General features: G+C 39.9%; 1 protein-coding gene across 6 annotated transcripts in view; it reads left to right on the top strand.

The window, feature by feature from the left end:
• The window catches only part of ZNF608 (zinc finger protein 608), an 85233-nt gene extending 73767 nt beyond the window's left edge, over nucleotides 1–11466 (top strand). For 5 of the 6 annotated variants that reach the window (XM_064403192.1, XM_064403191.1, XM_064403190.1 and 2 more), the window contains 7 exons: nucleotides 579–666; nucleotides 1136–3587; nucleotides 5360–5777; nucleotides 6331–6503; nucleotides 7413–7566; nucleotides 8809–8890; nucleotides 9854–11466. In XM_064403192.1, the coding sequence (XP_064259262.1) occupies nucleotides 579–666; nucleotides 1136–3587; nucleotides 5360–5777; nucleotides 6331–6503; nucleotides 7413–7566; nucleotides 8809–8890; nucleotides 9854–9860 (3374 nt within the window). In that variant the 3' untranslated portion in view covers nucleotides 9861–11466. Of the gene's footprint in view, nucleotides 1–578; nucleotides 667–1135; nucleotides 3588–5359; nucleotides 5778–6330; nucleotides 6504–7412; nucleotides 7567–8808; nucleotides 8895–9853 lie in introns of those variants that run through there. The other variant, XM_064403193.1, reaches the window with a different exon arrangement.
• Nucleotides 11467–14242: the final 2776 nt, after the last annotated feature.

Here is a 14242-nt window from a genome sequence, read left to right as displayed (position 1 = left end):
CTGAATAAAACTTGCAGTGCATACATGTATATGTTTGTGTGTTTGGATATGAGTAATTTCAAGTAAATAGAAGCATCATTATCATATTGTTCAAAGCAAAGCAGATTATTCTTCTCAGTCACCTTCTGATTTAAACACTGTAACTGGTGCTTAGTTTATGCTGGCTGGCTGCCAAGTGAAAGCAATTATGTGCAATAATAGCAAAATTAAGAGGTGAGTGTTGCTGTTTTACAGCAGGACATGGCAAAACCCATTTCCTTCTGTCAGCTGTATCTTGATTACACACACACCGTCACACAGGCAAGCTGTCTTACACACACACATGTGTGCACACGTTCTTGTTTTTTGTCGTTTGCAGTCTTTCCTGTCGGTTTTAACTTTAGGTCACTGAAGCCAGAAAAGAGGAAGAATATAGACCAGAGTGTTTGAAAGCAAATGAGAGTAAATGTCTTACTTTGTGAGCAAAGGACAGGAAAAAGAAAAAAAAAAAGAAGAAGAAAAAAAAAGATCAAAACAAAAAGCCTATCCCAGTTATTGTTCTAATGAGTGATAATACTTTATTTTTTGCTCACTGACAGGTGTTCTGGTGGTAAACGTTACATGGAGGAACAAGACTTACGTGGGAACACTGTTGGACTGCACAAAGCATGACTGGGCCCCTCCTAGGTAGGCAAACATTCTGAGTCTGTTTTTTCTCTGCTGTATTTTAATGCCCAGTCTCAGGCAAGGGACTGTACAGAGATTAATAAAGCACAACTGGTTATAATTGAAAACATGCACGAATGAAATAAGTAGTTCTCTCTTCCAGAGTGAAACATGGGGTGGAAGCTCTTCTTTGTTTTACTTTTGTATTTTTGAGAGGTAAGGGGAAATACATGGGATTCAGTCAGAGAGCAGTTAATTTCAAAATGCATTTCTTTAAGTTAGGAAAACTTTTTGCTCCATTGTTCTAATCAGGTAGATATGTCCTTATCATTTTTGTTCTTTTCTAATGACTTTGCCTTTGACACTGTAACATTCTTATTTGTTGGACATCTTTCCTTTTACATGTATGAAGGTTCTCTTACGGGATGTGGTGGTGGTTTTTATTATTTCAGTTCATGGCTGCTGATGATGAAATCTATTGTTTGTACAGGTTTTGTGAATCTCCAACAAGTGACCTGGAAATGCGTGGAGGACGTGGCAGAGGAAAGCGGGCAAGGTCCGCTGCGGCTGCGGCTGTGCCTGGGAATGATGCGAGTTTTGCAGAGTCCAGAGGACTTCAGAATAAAAATAGAGGCGGTGCCAATGGGAAGGGCAGGAGGGGCAGCCTTAACTCAAGTGGGCGCAGAACACCCCCAAACTGCGCCATGGATGAAGTCAAAGCCAGCCCCTCATCCACAAACAAGAGGAAATCTAAGCCTCCTATGGAGCTGGATTTGACCTCCAGTTCAGAGGACAATAAGTCTGGAAAACGCATTCGTACTAACTCTAGAAGCACTCCTACCACCCCACAGGGGAAACCTGAGACTACTTTTTTGGACCAAGGCTGCTCTTCCCCAGTGCTGATTGACTGTCCTCACCCCAACTGCAACAAGAAGTACAAGCACATTAATGGATTACGTTACCATCAGGCTCATGCACACTTAGACCCAGAAAACAAACTGGAGTTTGAGCCTGACAGTGAAGACAAAATTTCAGACTGCGAGGAAGCACTGAGTAATGTGGCACTTGAATGCAGTGAGCAAAGCACAAATTTGCCAGGCTTTGATCCACTAAAAGCACCAACATCTCCTTCCTCCATTGCTACCCCAGGGACCCCCAAGGGAAAGAGGGAACTGACCAGCAATGGCCCTGGTTCAGTTATCAGTTCCAAAACTGGCAAGAATTCTGGCAAAAAGAAGGGTCTGAACAGTGAATTGAACAGCCTTCCAGTAATTTCTAACATGGCAGCCACACTGGATAATTGCTCAGTAACAGATAGCAATTTGCAAACCGAAATGCCGAAATTGGAGGCTGAAGGGTTAATTGACAAGAAGAGTTTAGGTGATAAAGGCAAGAAATCGAACAATTGCAAAGTGGATAAAAACCTTTCCAAGCTGAAAACAGCTAGGCCCATTGCCCCAGCACCAGCACCAACTCCTCCCCAGTTAATAGCTATACCTACTACAGCCTTTACAACCACCACTACAGGGACAATACCAGGACTGCCCTCTCTAACAACTACTATTGTTCAGGCTACACCAAAGAGCCCTCCACTGAAACCTATTCAACCAAAGCCCACAATTATGGGAGAGCCAAGCACTGTAAACCCAGCTCTCACATCACTCAAAGACAAAAAGAAAAAGGAGAAGCGAAAGCTGAAGGACAAAGAAAGCAAAGAGACGGGCAGCCCCAAGATGGATTCTAAGCTGGGGAAGCTGGAGGATTCAAAAGGGTCTGGAAAAGACTTATCTGGACATTTTTTAAAGGACCATCTCAACAAGAATGAAGTGCTAGCTAATGGACTGTCAGAGTCTCAAGAGAGCAGGATGGCAAGTATTAAGGCTGAAGCTGATAAAGTTTACACATTCACAGACAATGCGCCCAGCCCTTCCATAGGGAGTGCCTCCAGGATGGAATGCAGCACTTTGGTGAATGGACAATCTGCCATGGCCCCACTGCACGTGTTGACACAGAATGGCGCAGACAGCGCAGCCGCTAAAACCAACAGCCCTGCTTACTCAGATATTTCTGATGCAGCTGATGATGGTGGCTCTGACAGCAGGTCAGAGGGCATGAGGTCAAAGACCAGCTCTCCATCAGATATTATTTCTAATAAAGATGGTGTTGTAAAAGGACATTCTTCAACCACAGCACAATCAGCTCAAGCAAAAGAGTCTCATTCTCCCTATTACCATGGCTACGATCCTTACTATTCCCCAAGTTACTTGCACTCTGGACAGGTCAGTGCCCCAGCAGCTGGGAACAGCGGTACCCCACAGGGGCTGAAGATTAAAAAAGAGGCTGAGGAAGAGGCTGAAAAGAAAGAGAAGGCAGAATCGTCAGATGCCAAGAAAAGCGAAAGCACTTCCTCTAATTTGCAGCCACAACATCAGTCAGTAATTACTCAAAGACACCCTGCACTTGCTCAGTCACTTTATTATGGACAGTATGCCTATGGGCTCTATATGGACCAAAAGTCCTTAATGGCCTCCAACCCTGCTTACAGGCAGCAGTATGAAAAATACTATGAGGACCAGAGACTAGCAGAACAGAAGATGGCACAAAGTGGGAGGGACTGTGAAAGGAAGAACGACCCCCCCTTAAAAGAGATTGGGAAGGATGACAACAAGCAGAAGAATATTCCATCTGCTACTATTTCAAAGGCCCCTTCAACTCCAGAGTCCAGCAAAAATAACACTAAAATAGGGCCATCAGTTCCTAACAAAGGTGAGGAGGCAAGCAAATCACAGATCCTTTCCAATCACCAGCAGCAGCTTCAGTCTGACACTTTCAAAGCCAAACAAATGGAAAACCACCAGCTTATAAAGGAAGCTGTGGAGATGAAATCTGTTATGGACTCAATGAAGCAAACAGGAGTAGATCCAACCACAAGATTTAAACAGGTGAGATCACAGGAAATGGAACAAGAGTATCTTCATTTAACTTTTAAGTCGTGAGATTTTCTTTCTGATTCTGCTACATTCTTCTACCTCTGCAGCCAAACAAGCTCTACCATCATTTTTTCGTGCTGAATTATATTGTAGTCTGTGAATAGACCAATAAACCTTCCAGTTGAGCTGTTTGAAAAGAAAAAATAAATAAATTAAAAAGGCTAGTAAGGTGGTGACAGAGCATAGGCTTACAACCTGAACAGACTGTTTTAAATTATGTGCATGAATAAAATAGAATTAGATTTCTCTTTTAGATGAGAGCTGTTTGCTTAGTTCAGAAATGAGAAATTTCAAGCAAAATAAGCAGCTTTCATTGTGAGAGGACTTAAAGTAGATTTGAAACATGGTTTGAAGTGTTTCTTTTTTTTTGTTAAATGACAGTTGGCATTTACGAAAGATGGGTGAGCTGGCTCTTTGAAGAGTTGGCTTAAAGCACAGCTCTTTATCTTAACCCAAGGTGACCTTTCTGAAGCAGTTAAGTTCCCCTTCTCTCCTCAACCAACCTCAAGCCCCTACAGACCTACACAATGGATGAAATCCTCTCTCCATTGAAGTCAGTGATAGTTTTGCCATTGACTTCAGTGGGACCAGAATTTTATCCAGTGGCTTCATGCTGACCCTCGTAGATGTCACATTGCCTTCATTTGAGGCAATGCAACTGTCTCCGTGCTCTGAACTAGAGCCTCAATGCTTGATACTTTCATGTTTTGTTGTATGGTACGTCCCAGACTTCACCCTTACAGTCTGTCTTTCAAGGTACAGTAGGATCAGGGGGAGTGGGAGTAGAGAGTTCTAAAGGAAGTGGGATGGTACAGCCCTAAGTAGGAGAAGATTTCTGCTGATTCAAGTGAGTATTTGAACCAGACTGTCCAAGCATTTAGTTGCATGCTTATATTTTTATGGAATGTGCCATAAGTGTCTCTCAGTTGGAGAAGATGTTGACAATTAACTCTTGCATATCCTGTATTAGAAAAAGAATTCTTCCTGTTACTTCTCCGTACTGATTTGGTGTGGTGCTGTGAAGAACTCCCCTCTCTAGTTCTGTAACATGTTTATAAACTGGTCTGTGTAATGCATTGTTTTAAAAAGTATTTGCATTGCCCAGTACATGTTCTTTAAACCATGTGATCCTGATCCAATAAATACTTCCCCACCTGTAACTTTACAAACTTAAAATAAGATTGTCAGCTGAAAAAGTCTGCTTTAATGTTTGACTTCCACTGATTCTTGGATGTTTGTAATACCAGAGGCAGTATTAGAATCTTGCCAGCTAGATCAGCTTTTCATATGTGTTGTTCCAGGTATTCTAAGTACTCTAGCATATCATTAGCCAGCTCTAATTTTGTGGTTCACAGATACTTTTTGCTCTCTAGTGGGAAAAGTCTCTCTGTGGGCTTTAATTAAAATGTTTTATGAATAACATGGTCTCAGAACTTCATTACTTTGCACATGTATTTCATGATTAAACTAGTTAAAGGCATGAAGAAGGATATAAGATGAAGCAATTGAATTAAATTTTGATAATGGACTCTTGCTCCTTCATGGGAATATTGGTTTGACTTGGAGCTCGAGGCAGTCTGTGGCAAGCAAACCTCTCCTCTATGTAATGAGGATATGGAATTAAAACAGCTATTAAAAATACATTAACTGAAATGTGGGAAATATCAATAACAAACTTAGCTCTATGTCTAAGTTCAGAACAATTTTTTTCTCCTCTTTATTAGGATCCAGATTCACGAACATGGCATCATTATGTCTATCAGCCCAAATACCTTGATCAGCAAAAATCAGAAGAACTTGATCGTGAGAAAAAGTTAAAAGAAGACAGTCCTAGAAAAACACCTAACAAGGAAAGTTCCCTGCCTAACCTTCCTGTTTCATTAGCAAGCATTAAAGAGGAGCCCAAAGAGGTCAAGCGTTCTGATTCTCAATCAGTGGATGAGAGCAAGATAAAAAATGATGATCAAAAGACTCCTGTAAATTGGAAGGACTCTCGGGGTAGTAGAGTAGCAGTTTCCTCACCAATGAGTCAGCATCAGTCATACATCCAGTACTTGCATGCTTATCCGTATCCGCAGATGTACGATCCCAACCATCCAGCCTATCGCGCAGTCTCTCCTGTCCTAATGCACAGCTATCCTGGTATGTATTCCAAAACCTGCCTGTAAGATTACTAGTTAAGTGCTAGTTAAGAATTGTATCCTCAGGTTCAGTAAAGCCTGCATTTTAATATTTCTGTTAGTAGCTAGGCTAAATTAGAAGCTTCATGGGTGACATGGTGTGGCTTGTGCTTCCACAGGGGAACATTCTGTAGATGAAACTGGTTTAATACAAGATGTTCCTTTTATGAACTCTCAAGTTTCTCAACACTTGACAGTCTGCTGTTGCTGTTAGACTGACAGTTTATTGCCTATAAAAATATTCTAAGCACTTACTGTCAGAACCATTATAGTTACTATTCCTTTTACTTAAAGAGAACCCATAAATGTCTGAAATGGTTATCAACTCAACCCTCTTTATAACCTCCATTCATCAGGGTAAATTAGGTGATGAAATTGAAGAGCAGTCATGCCATTTGGTAGTCATGTGATCTACATTTGATGTAATTGTCAGTTCTGATATTGTCTCCTCCTCCCTTGATATAATCAAAATGTAAAAACAGTAAGTTGATATGGTATTTATTGTTTACCCGCAGGGGCCTATCTCTCTCCAGGATTTCATTATCCAGTTTATGGAAAGATGTCAGGGAGAGAAGAGGCAGAGAAGGTCAATACCAGCCCGAGCATCAATGCAAAATCAACCACTGAGTCCAAAGCACTGGATTTGCTCCAGCAGCATGCCAACCAGTATCGCAGCAAGTCACCTGTTGTAAGGCTTCGTTTGTTCTTACTGGAGAGTGTCACATACAGGAAGGGGTAGAGGAGGAACATAATTGTGGGAAGCACACAATCTGGCATCAAGCTATGAGTGCATGATTCTTCTTTATAGTACTGCTTACAATAAAAGCAGTTTATAGTCAGAATGCTTCTGTGGCATAAACTCGAAGTAACACATCTAACACAGTTCTGTGCTGAGGTTTCCTGTCTTGAATAGACTAATATAGAAATACAGATTTAAAGATACCTCCTGGTGCACAGATTTTTGTAGTTAAACAGGAACCTCCTGTTTGGAAACATAATGAGATGAGAAGCTGGGCTATAGGATTTGATAATATCCCCTCCTTGTATTTGCCAAGAATCCACGTCTTCCACGTAGCTGATTACCAGCCCCCATTTCTGAAGATCTGCAAATGAGATTTACAAAGCTGGAACAAATACTGTTATTTCACTTTCAGATAAGTTATTGCTGGTTTTAATTGTGAGAAAGTCACTGGCTGTCATTCTATTTTCTAAAAATAGTTTTTCTGCTGTTCAGTCAAACTTGATCCCCAGGGAGCTTTAGAAGGTTGAGCATTTTCAGCAGCTCACCTAGGTTCTTCAGGCATTGGCAAGCCAGCTGAGCTTCAGGGAGCCCAAAACTAGAAGTCACCATGGTGTCTTCAAGATGCAGTGTGTTGCCTCAAAATCTTTTGTGCCTTGGGAAATCTTCCATTATCCAGAAAGATTAGCTTGAGATTAGAATCAAGTGCAAATACTCCCGGTAGAGATACTGCTTCAGAAGAAGTGAACTACAATAATTTGCATTCAAAAAGTTTTTGACAGGTAGTGGCACATAGTTTTGTTGTGATTTCATCTCTTTTAAAGTTCTCACATCAGTTTTCTTTCACTTTGTTACTAGCCTGTGGAAAAATCACCAGCTGAGCGTGAGCGGGAAGCAGAAAGGGAACGAGACCGCCATTCTCCTTTCAGCCAGCGGCATCTCCATACACACCACCATACACACGTTGGAATGGGCTACCCCCTTATACCGGGACAGTATGACCCATTTCAAGGTGAGCAGAAAATTGTCAGTGGGTGGGATTAGCTTGCCTCATGGAGCTGTTGCCTTGACACTGGAAATTGTGCCTATATGAAGTATTTTGAATAGAGATCCTGCTGTTAGAACAGAAGTGCTCTATGCTTAGTGAGAAGGCTTGAAAATTCACATCATGTACTAGCAATAAATTAATAGTTTCATGTCTGAGAAATACCAAGTTTTGTTTCCAAAACTGGGTGTCAGAGCATTATTAAAGATGTACCAGTTAGGCTGTCATCCACATGAATGTTTTGATTCCTACTGCAAACTGACATTAACTGGCTGAAAGGCAGTAAAATATCCAAACCAAACAACCTCCTTTTTGTATAATTAGGGTTGTGTAAGCAATGGAGGAAGTGTAGCAAAGACAAAAGCTTTTTATGCTGAACATATTTTATGTACAAAGCATTGCAGTCACAAGGGTTTGTGCTTGTTATAGTTTGACTGTTTGAAAGAGGACTCTTTGTATTTTGGCAAATGCCGTGCACAAAGTTGCAGTCAGAGAAAAAGCAGCACAGTGAGATACAATTTATTCTCCCTAGGTTTTATACCAGTCTTTGAATGTTTTTTTCTCTAACCATGGACTCTAGCTGAATCAAAAGGAGGTTTCCTCCCATGCAGCAAAGTATGTGCTACCACAACTGGTGGCTGAATGACTTTTCTTCTTTACATTGACTTGGTGCCTCAGCACTTATTTTTCCTGTGTAAAAGTCTTGACATTTCTCAGTGTGATTCAGTGATTCCATATGCCTTTTGGGATGCATTATGCTTGTTCAGTAGGAAAACTGTAAAAATGGCAAGTTGTTATGAAAGTATTGTATCTTAAGCAGCTGGCATGTCATTTCTGTAATTCACTGTGACTTTGGATTCTTGTTGTTTCCTGATACCTATTATTTCTACTGTGCTTCCTATTCATGAACTCTCATACAAACCACTTAGCATCATGCAGTGCAGTATTTGGAAAGGAATGCAGTAAGTAGAAATGCCGTAATTTCTTGTAGAATATCTATCAAAGACAATTCAGTTTATTACAGAAAGGTATATTGATCATATTGAGTAGACTGTCTTAACAATGTTGCCTGCAATATTTGTTATTTATGTAGTGATAACCCCCCTACATTTTCTGGTTGTTTGCCTTAGAAATCCTTCCTACTCTGACCACGAAAATCCATTAAAACCAGAAGTACATCAACATTCCTTTGTTTCTTCTTTCTCGCAGGATTGACCTCTGCTGCCCTTGTTGCCACTCAGCAGGTGGCTGCACAGGCATCTGCATCTGGTATGTTTCCTGCACAAAGAAGGTAAATAGCCAATAAATTATATATTGTAACATAGAGAAGAGAAAGCAAATCACAGATTTTTTAGACTGCTGGTGTGCATTTCCTTGTATGACACAGTTTTTAAGGTTGAGGAAAAACTTGGTACTTTGGATTAAATGCAGTTCTGTTCTCCTTAGAATGACATTTTATCCTTAGTTGTGTTCTTTAATTGTAACATAGGTCATTAAGAAAGAACAAATAGTCTGTCTTCTGAGATTTTTCCATAGAGTGTGTTTTAAGGATTGGTATTAAGATAAAATAAGATATTATGAAATATGATTTATAAGATCCAAATTTTAAATACAATGACTTTAAAATTAATGTTCTAATTGTCTCCATGTATGACCAGAAGAACTTAGGATTTTGTCTATTTTGCAAATCTGCCTGGCTTGCTGATCTTGCTTTTAGAGAGGTTTGTTTGGAGCCCATTAGAGATGGTTTTGTATTGAAGTTGCACACCCATGTCATACATTTACATGCCTGAAAGCCTCTCAGTTATTTACTAGGTTGTCAAGAGGAAAACTTCTGTATTATGATGGTTCCATATCAAGTGAAAAAATTCCAAAGCATCTTTTAACATTAGGGTTTCATTCACTGATGCCCTGTTAAGACTCAAGAGTTTAATGTAACAAATGGAACGGTGAAGTTCCATCTTACAGGTGTTTGTCTGAAGGCTGATGCTGAAACAAGCAACCATTAGCAAGAATTATTTGAGTAAGAAAGGTTTGTAGCCCTGGAAGGGCTGATGGATGATAGCGTATCAGAACATAGAAGAAACACAGGTTACTTCTCAGGATGTTATTCCTGGCAGGGGAGGAATGAGGACAGGGCTTCCTGTCTTTTCTTCTTGGGATTGAGAATACTTGTACAGATTTCATTTCATGATGCAAGGGAAAAAGTGTGAGGAAAGAATGCTGTTTACTAAAATCTTCTTTCTCTTTTCAGAGAATGATGAATTTGGGGATGAACATTGTCATGTGACTGGATCACATGAGGAAGCGCTTTATTACAGACATCAGTTCCATGGTGTTAATTTGAAATGCCTTAATGGCAGGCAAAAACCAGTCATTTCATTTTTGTAAATTGCAGATTTTATCACAGAGTAACAAATGTTGCTGTAATTAGACTTCTGTTTTTATATATATATATATATGCGTATATATATATATACATATATATATAAAAATATATATATATTCTTTACTTTTTTTGTATCAGTACCAAGGCTCGCACACAGGGTCTGCTGCTAAGTTGCGAACCACACACTAAATGGAGATATGTATTTGTCATGTTTAGAAGGCGTTAACTGCAAAAGGCTGTTTGTTTCTTTTCTCCTCTTCTTCTTCTTCCTTTCCTTTTTCTTCTCTCTTTTTTCCTTTCCAATTGTAAATAAATAATGTTATGTATCAGTGTGCCTGAACCTTGCATACCCTTCTGGTATTTCCCACAAGCTCTCAGAGAGGCTAACTGTGATGACACTTTGGTACAATGTAGATGTCTATTTGGTGGTTCCTATTAAGATGCATCAGTGTAAAATGTTACTGTATTCACTGTTTCATTGTAATTGTGTATTGTGAAAAATATACCTTTGGAAGGCATGGGGATTCTAGTACCACAAAAACTGTGTTGTATATAATGTATAGATTTTAAATGGAGATAATGAGCATCTGTGAATAATGAAATGTCTTTTTTGATAATCTTGAATGGCAGATAACCTAATAGCCTGCATATGAGAAGACATCTGTGATTGTTCTATTACTTGAATAGTCCTGCAGTCTTTTTTTTAATGTTTACAATTACCCAGATTTAGAGGAGAGACTTTAATGCCATTACCTGTTTACTTGTTTTATGCTGTAACCTAGTTTATTTTATGTAAAACCTATATCAAATGCTTTCATTTTTTACTTGCCTTAAATAATTTGGCAATCAGAATAATGAAAAAAACTTTGATTTTTTAAAATGTTTTTAATTTTTTTTTTATTATTTCTGGGTGTTCTTGAGCCACTTTGAAAGATGTGTCATAGCTGTAGATAGCAGAGGGTGCAGCAATGGCACAGCTCCTGGTTGTGCTCCTGCTGGGCCTGAGCCATTGTCCTCTCCCAGCGAGCAATGCAGGATCCAAGCCAGATGGCAGATGGACCTCTTTCTGTTGACCGTGATAGGCTCAAAAAAGGCCCATGGCAACACTTCGGATGGTATTAGTGGAACTGAAGTCACTAATACCTGTTTTAGAGCAGCTCTGTATGCTATAAATTATAGGCAAATTTTTTTCCTGTTATATCTGTATTGCCCTTCTCCCCAAAAATGAATAGATGCCTAAAAACAGAGAACCTGTCAACTAAAAAAAAAAATTCCTTTGCTGTGTCTAACCTGCATTACCACAAGGTAAATATTTTATGTGGCTATACCACCTGTTTTGTTACAATGCAGTTAACACAGTACACAGTAACATGAATTCGCTAATAGTGATGCGGAAAAAAACCAAATTTACTGGTCATGTTTTTGAGGCTTTAACTTTTTTCCTTTTCTGCATATCCCAGTTACATTGATTGTCAAAACTGGTTTTTGAAGTTTTACTGGTTGTTTTGTGTTTGTTGGGTTTTTGTTTGTTGGTTTTTTTTTTTTTGACAGGGTGAATTACTGCAAGTTAAAGGTTGTTCTTGAAGTTGGTTCCATTTCTTCTACCTTGTGAATACTTAATACAGAAGGATGAATTAAAGATTCCCAACAGACAAGCACACTTGGACTTTTATATTACTATGATGAATCTGCCATTAATATTGCTATAATTGTTTTATTTTTATAGGCATAAAATCAGTTCCCTTAGTGAATAGTTATAAGGTTTATTGATTTTTACTACACATCATTCATCTGTGGCTTACTATTATTGTCTTGTTCTGAACACATTCAGAAGTCTCACAGTGGTGACATACTACAAGTTAGCCTCATAAAAAAATGGGAAGGAAGGGGTGTTTTCTTTGAAAAAGGGGATATTGTGAATGCAGGGCTCTTGAAATAATAAATGCCTTATTACTTCTATAGTAAAGGCTCAGATGGCTTTTGTGTTGAAACATACTATTGACTTTTGTTTTTTTCCATCTAAACCATTAATGCTACCACAGCAAAATAGATCTTATAAATTCACACTGTTGGTGATTTTTAGTGTGGTTTGAGTGTCAAAAGTAACTGGAATTAATTACTCTGATTGATACAGGTAAGCAACAGTTAAAATTACAATTAATGTTATAGTTTTTCTGTGTCCTTGAAGTCTGTAAGAGTGGCTAACATCTCTTGCCATTTATTTGTCTTCCTCCACTTAAGATTATTATGTCTTCCATCTAGCTTCATAGCCTTCTTTTTGCTTCAACATTTGCCATTCTGACCTCCCTAAAGGCTGTGCCACAGTGAGTGTCACTCTCTGGTTCAGCAGCCCCCAAAGGGTGCTCACCTGTAGGTCTAAGCACAGATGTGCAGCTGCCAGGGTCATTTCACCACTGTGTGAGCATCCAAAGGAAGAGCAAACTGAAGCAGTAATACAAGGAAGACAATTTATACACCTGGGAACCAGCTGCAGAGGCTGTTCACTGAAAAGGGGCAGCAGAAGAATCATGATACAGATACATTTGCACTCTGTTTTCCACAGGAAGGGATTATACTTTTTGCTACCTCTAGCTGACCTCCACCACTCTGCCCTTCCAGCAGCAGCTAACAGTGACCTTGCTTCAGTCTTTCATCCAAGTGTTGCTGGATATCTTGCAAAGGTGAAGCAGGGCTTATGCAGTACATTCATTTGACTTTCTAAGTCTGTCCATGTAGATGCAGCTAGAGAAATGAAAGATATGTCAGTGCAAGCCCATCACAGACTCAAAACCTAACCAAGGAGCTACTGCCTGTGATGCTTGCATGGAGAGAAAAATGGATGTGAACAGCAAAGGAGGGTGAGATGTTTTTTGAGCTATCATGTAGCTCTAGGGGCTGAAACAAGACGGGGGTCTAACCAGCTGAGCTGGCTGGTTCCCAGGGCTAGCCTAGATCTGCTGAAAATGGGGGCTAAGAGAAACATAACTTCAGTTTTGTAATTTTAGAATTCCCTGTTGGCCTTGGGGAGCGCCTGAGAAGTCACAAAGCAAATTCTGTGCCACACATCCCCTCCTCGCTTTTGATAGGTGCACTGGTTGGGCTTAACCATTTGGTCTTGAGTTACACTTGTCACTCTGCTGTCAGAACAAGGATCCCCAAAGAACATGAATTCAGAGAATCCCTGAATCCATCCTAAAACACACACAAGGGATTGTTGATATTGACATAAACAAAGGACACTATAGTGCCCTTCTACACCTCTCCACCCTGGCTCTTCTCAGAGAACCAGTGAGAGTCAGGGAGGGAGTCTAATTCATATTTCATTCCTGGCATCAGAGTCTTGCCAGTGTCACAACTGACAGAAGTCCTGTCCTCATGTTTCTGTCTCAGAATCTCACTCTAGTGTTTGCTTACTAGGGTCTCTGTCCTCTTTTCTCCTCTCCCCTCTCTGTGCCACTTGCCAGCTTAGGGAGCCCTCTTACATCCATCTGATACCATCAAAACTCTATTTGCACATTTAAAAGCTTTCTGCATACATTTGTGATCTTGACCCTTGATTAGTTCTCTCTCTTTCCTTTTATCACAATTCGTCTGTTGACCTGCATCTTTATCTTAGACTGTGTTAATGTATCCTGCCTCTCTTTAGCCTGCAGTGTTTGGGACAGAGAACATATTTCACTTCAAATTCGTACATTCATAGCTACCTCTTAGTAATGGCAACAGCCACTCACAGATGGCATGAATAGCTAGGACAGATCACTGGTTAACAAGGAGCCTAAGGTAACTGACAAAAAACGTTAAGAGTTTTCAAAGGTATTTTGAAACCATCCAATGACTTGAAATTGTGAATGATACGAAGCCCACATAGGAAGTCTGAGCCTTTATCTCCCTGCATCAGAGGGAACTGGAGACATACAGTCATTACTTAATATGCCAGCTTTGTTCTGCTTTGGAAAGAGAGCTCTGGTTCCACTTCTAGCACTTTATGGGGCTCTCTGCACTAAACACCCTATAGCATTACTGTGAACTACAGTTCTCCCTCAGGAAGTTTTCTTTTTTTCTAGGTTCTGGTAGCTTCAGCCTTCTCTTTTTTCCCCTCTTTTTTGTAAATTTTTTTTCCATTCTTTTGGAGGGGGTGGAATCTTACTGTTGCCAAGAAATACAAGAGGATTTTGCTAAGGAGAGGAGAGAGACATCAGCTGAAGTTGTGCATATCCAGTGGTGAGGAGACAGACCATTAAAATTCTGACGCTG

Source organism: Passer domesticus, chromosome Z (genome assembly GCF_036417665.1).
Source record: "Passer domesticus isolate bPasDom1 chromosome Z, bPasDom1.hap1, whole genome shotgun sequence".
In the NCBI taxonomy this organism is placed as follows: Eukaryota; Metazoa; Chordata; class Aves; order Passeriformes; family Passeridae; genus Passer; species Passer domesticus.
The sequence above is the reverse complement of the archived record's forward strand: the minus strand, read 5'-3'. Positions and strand labels throughout refer to the sequence as shown.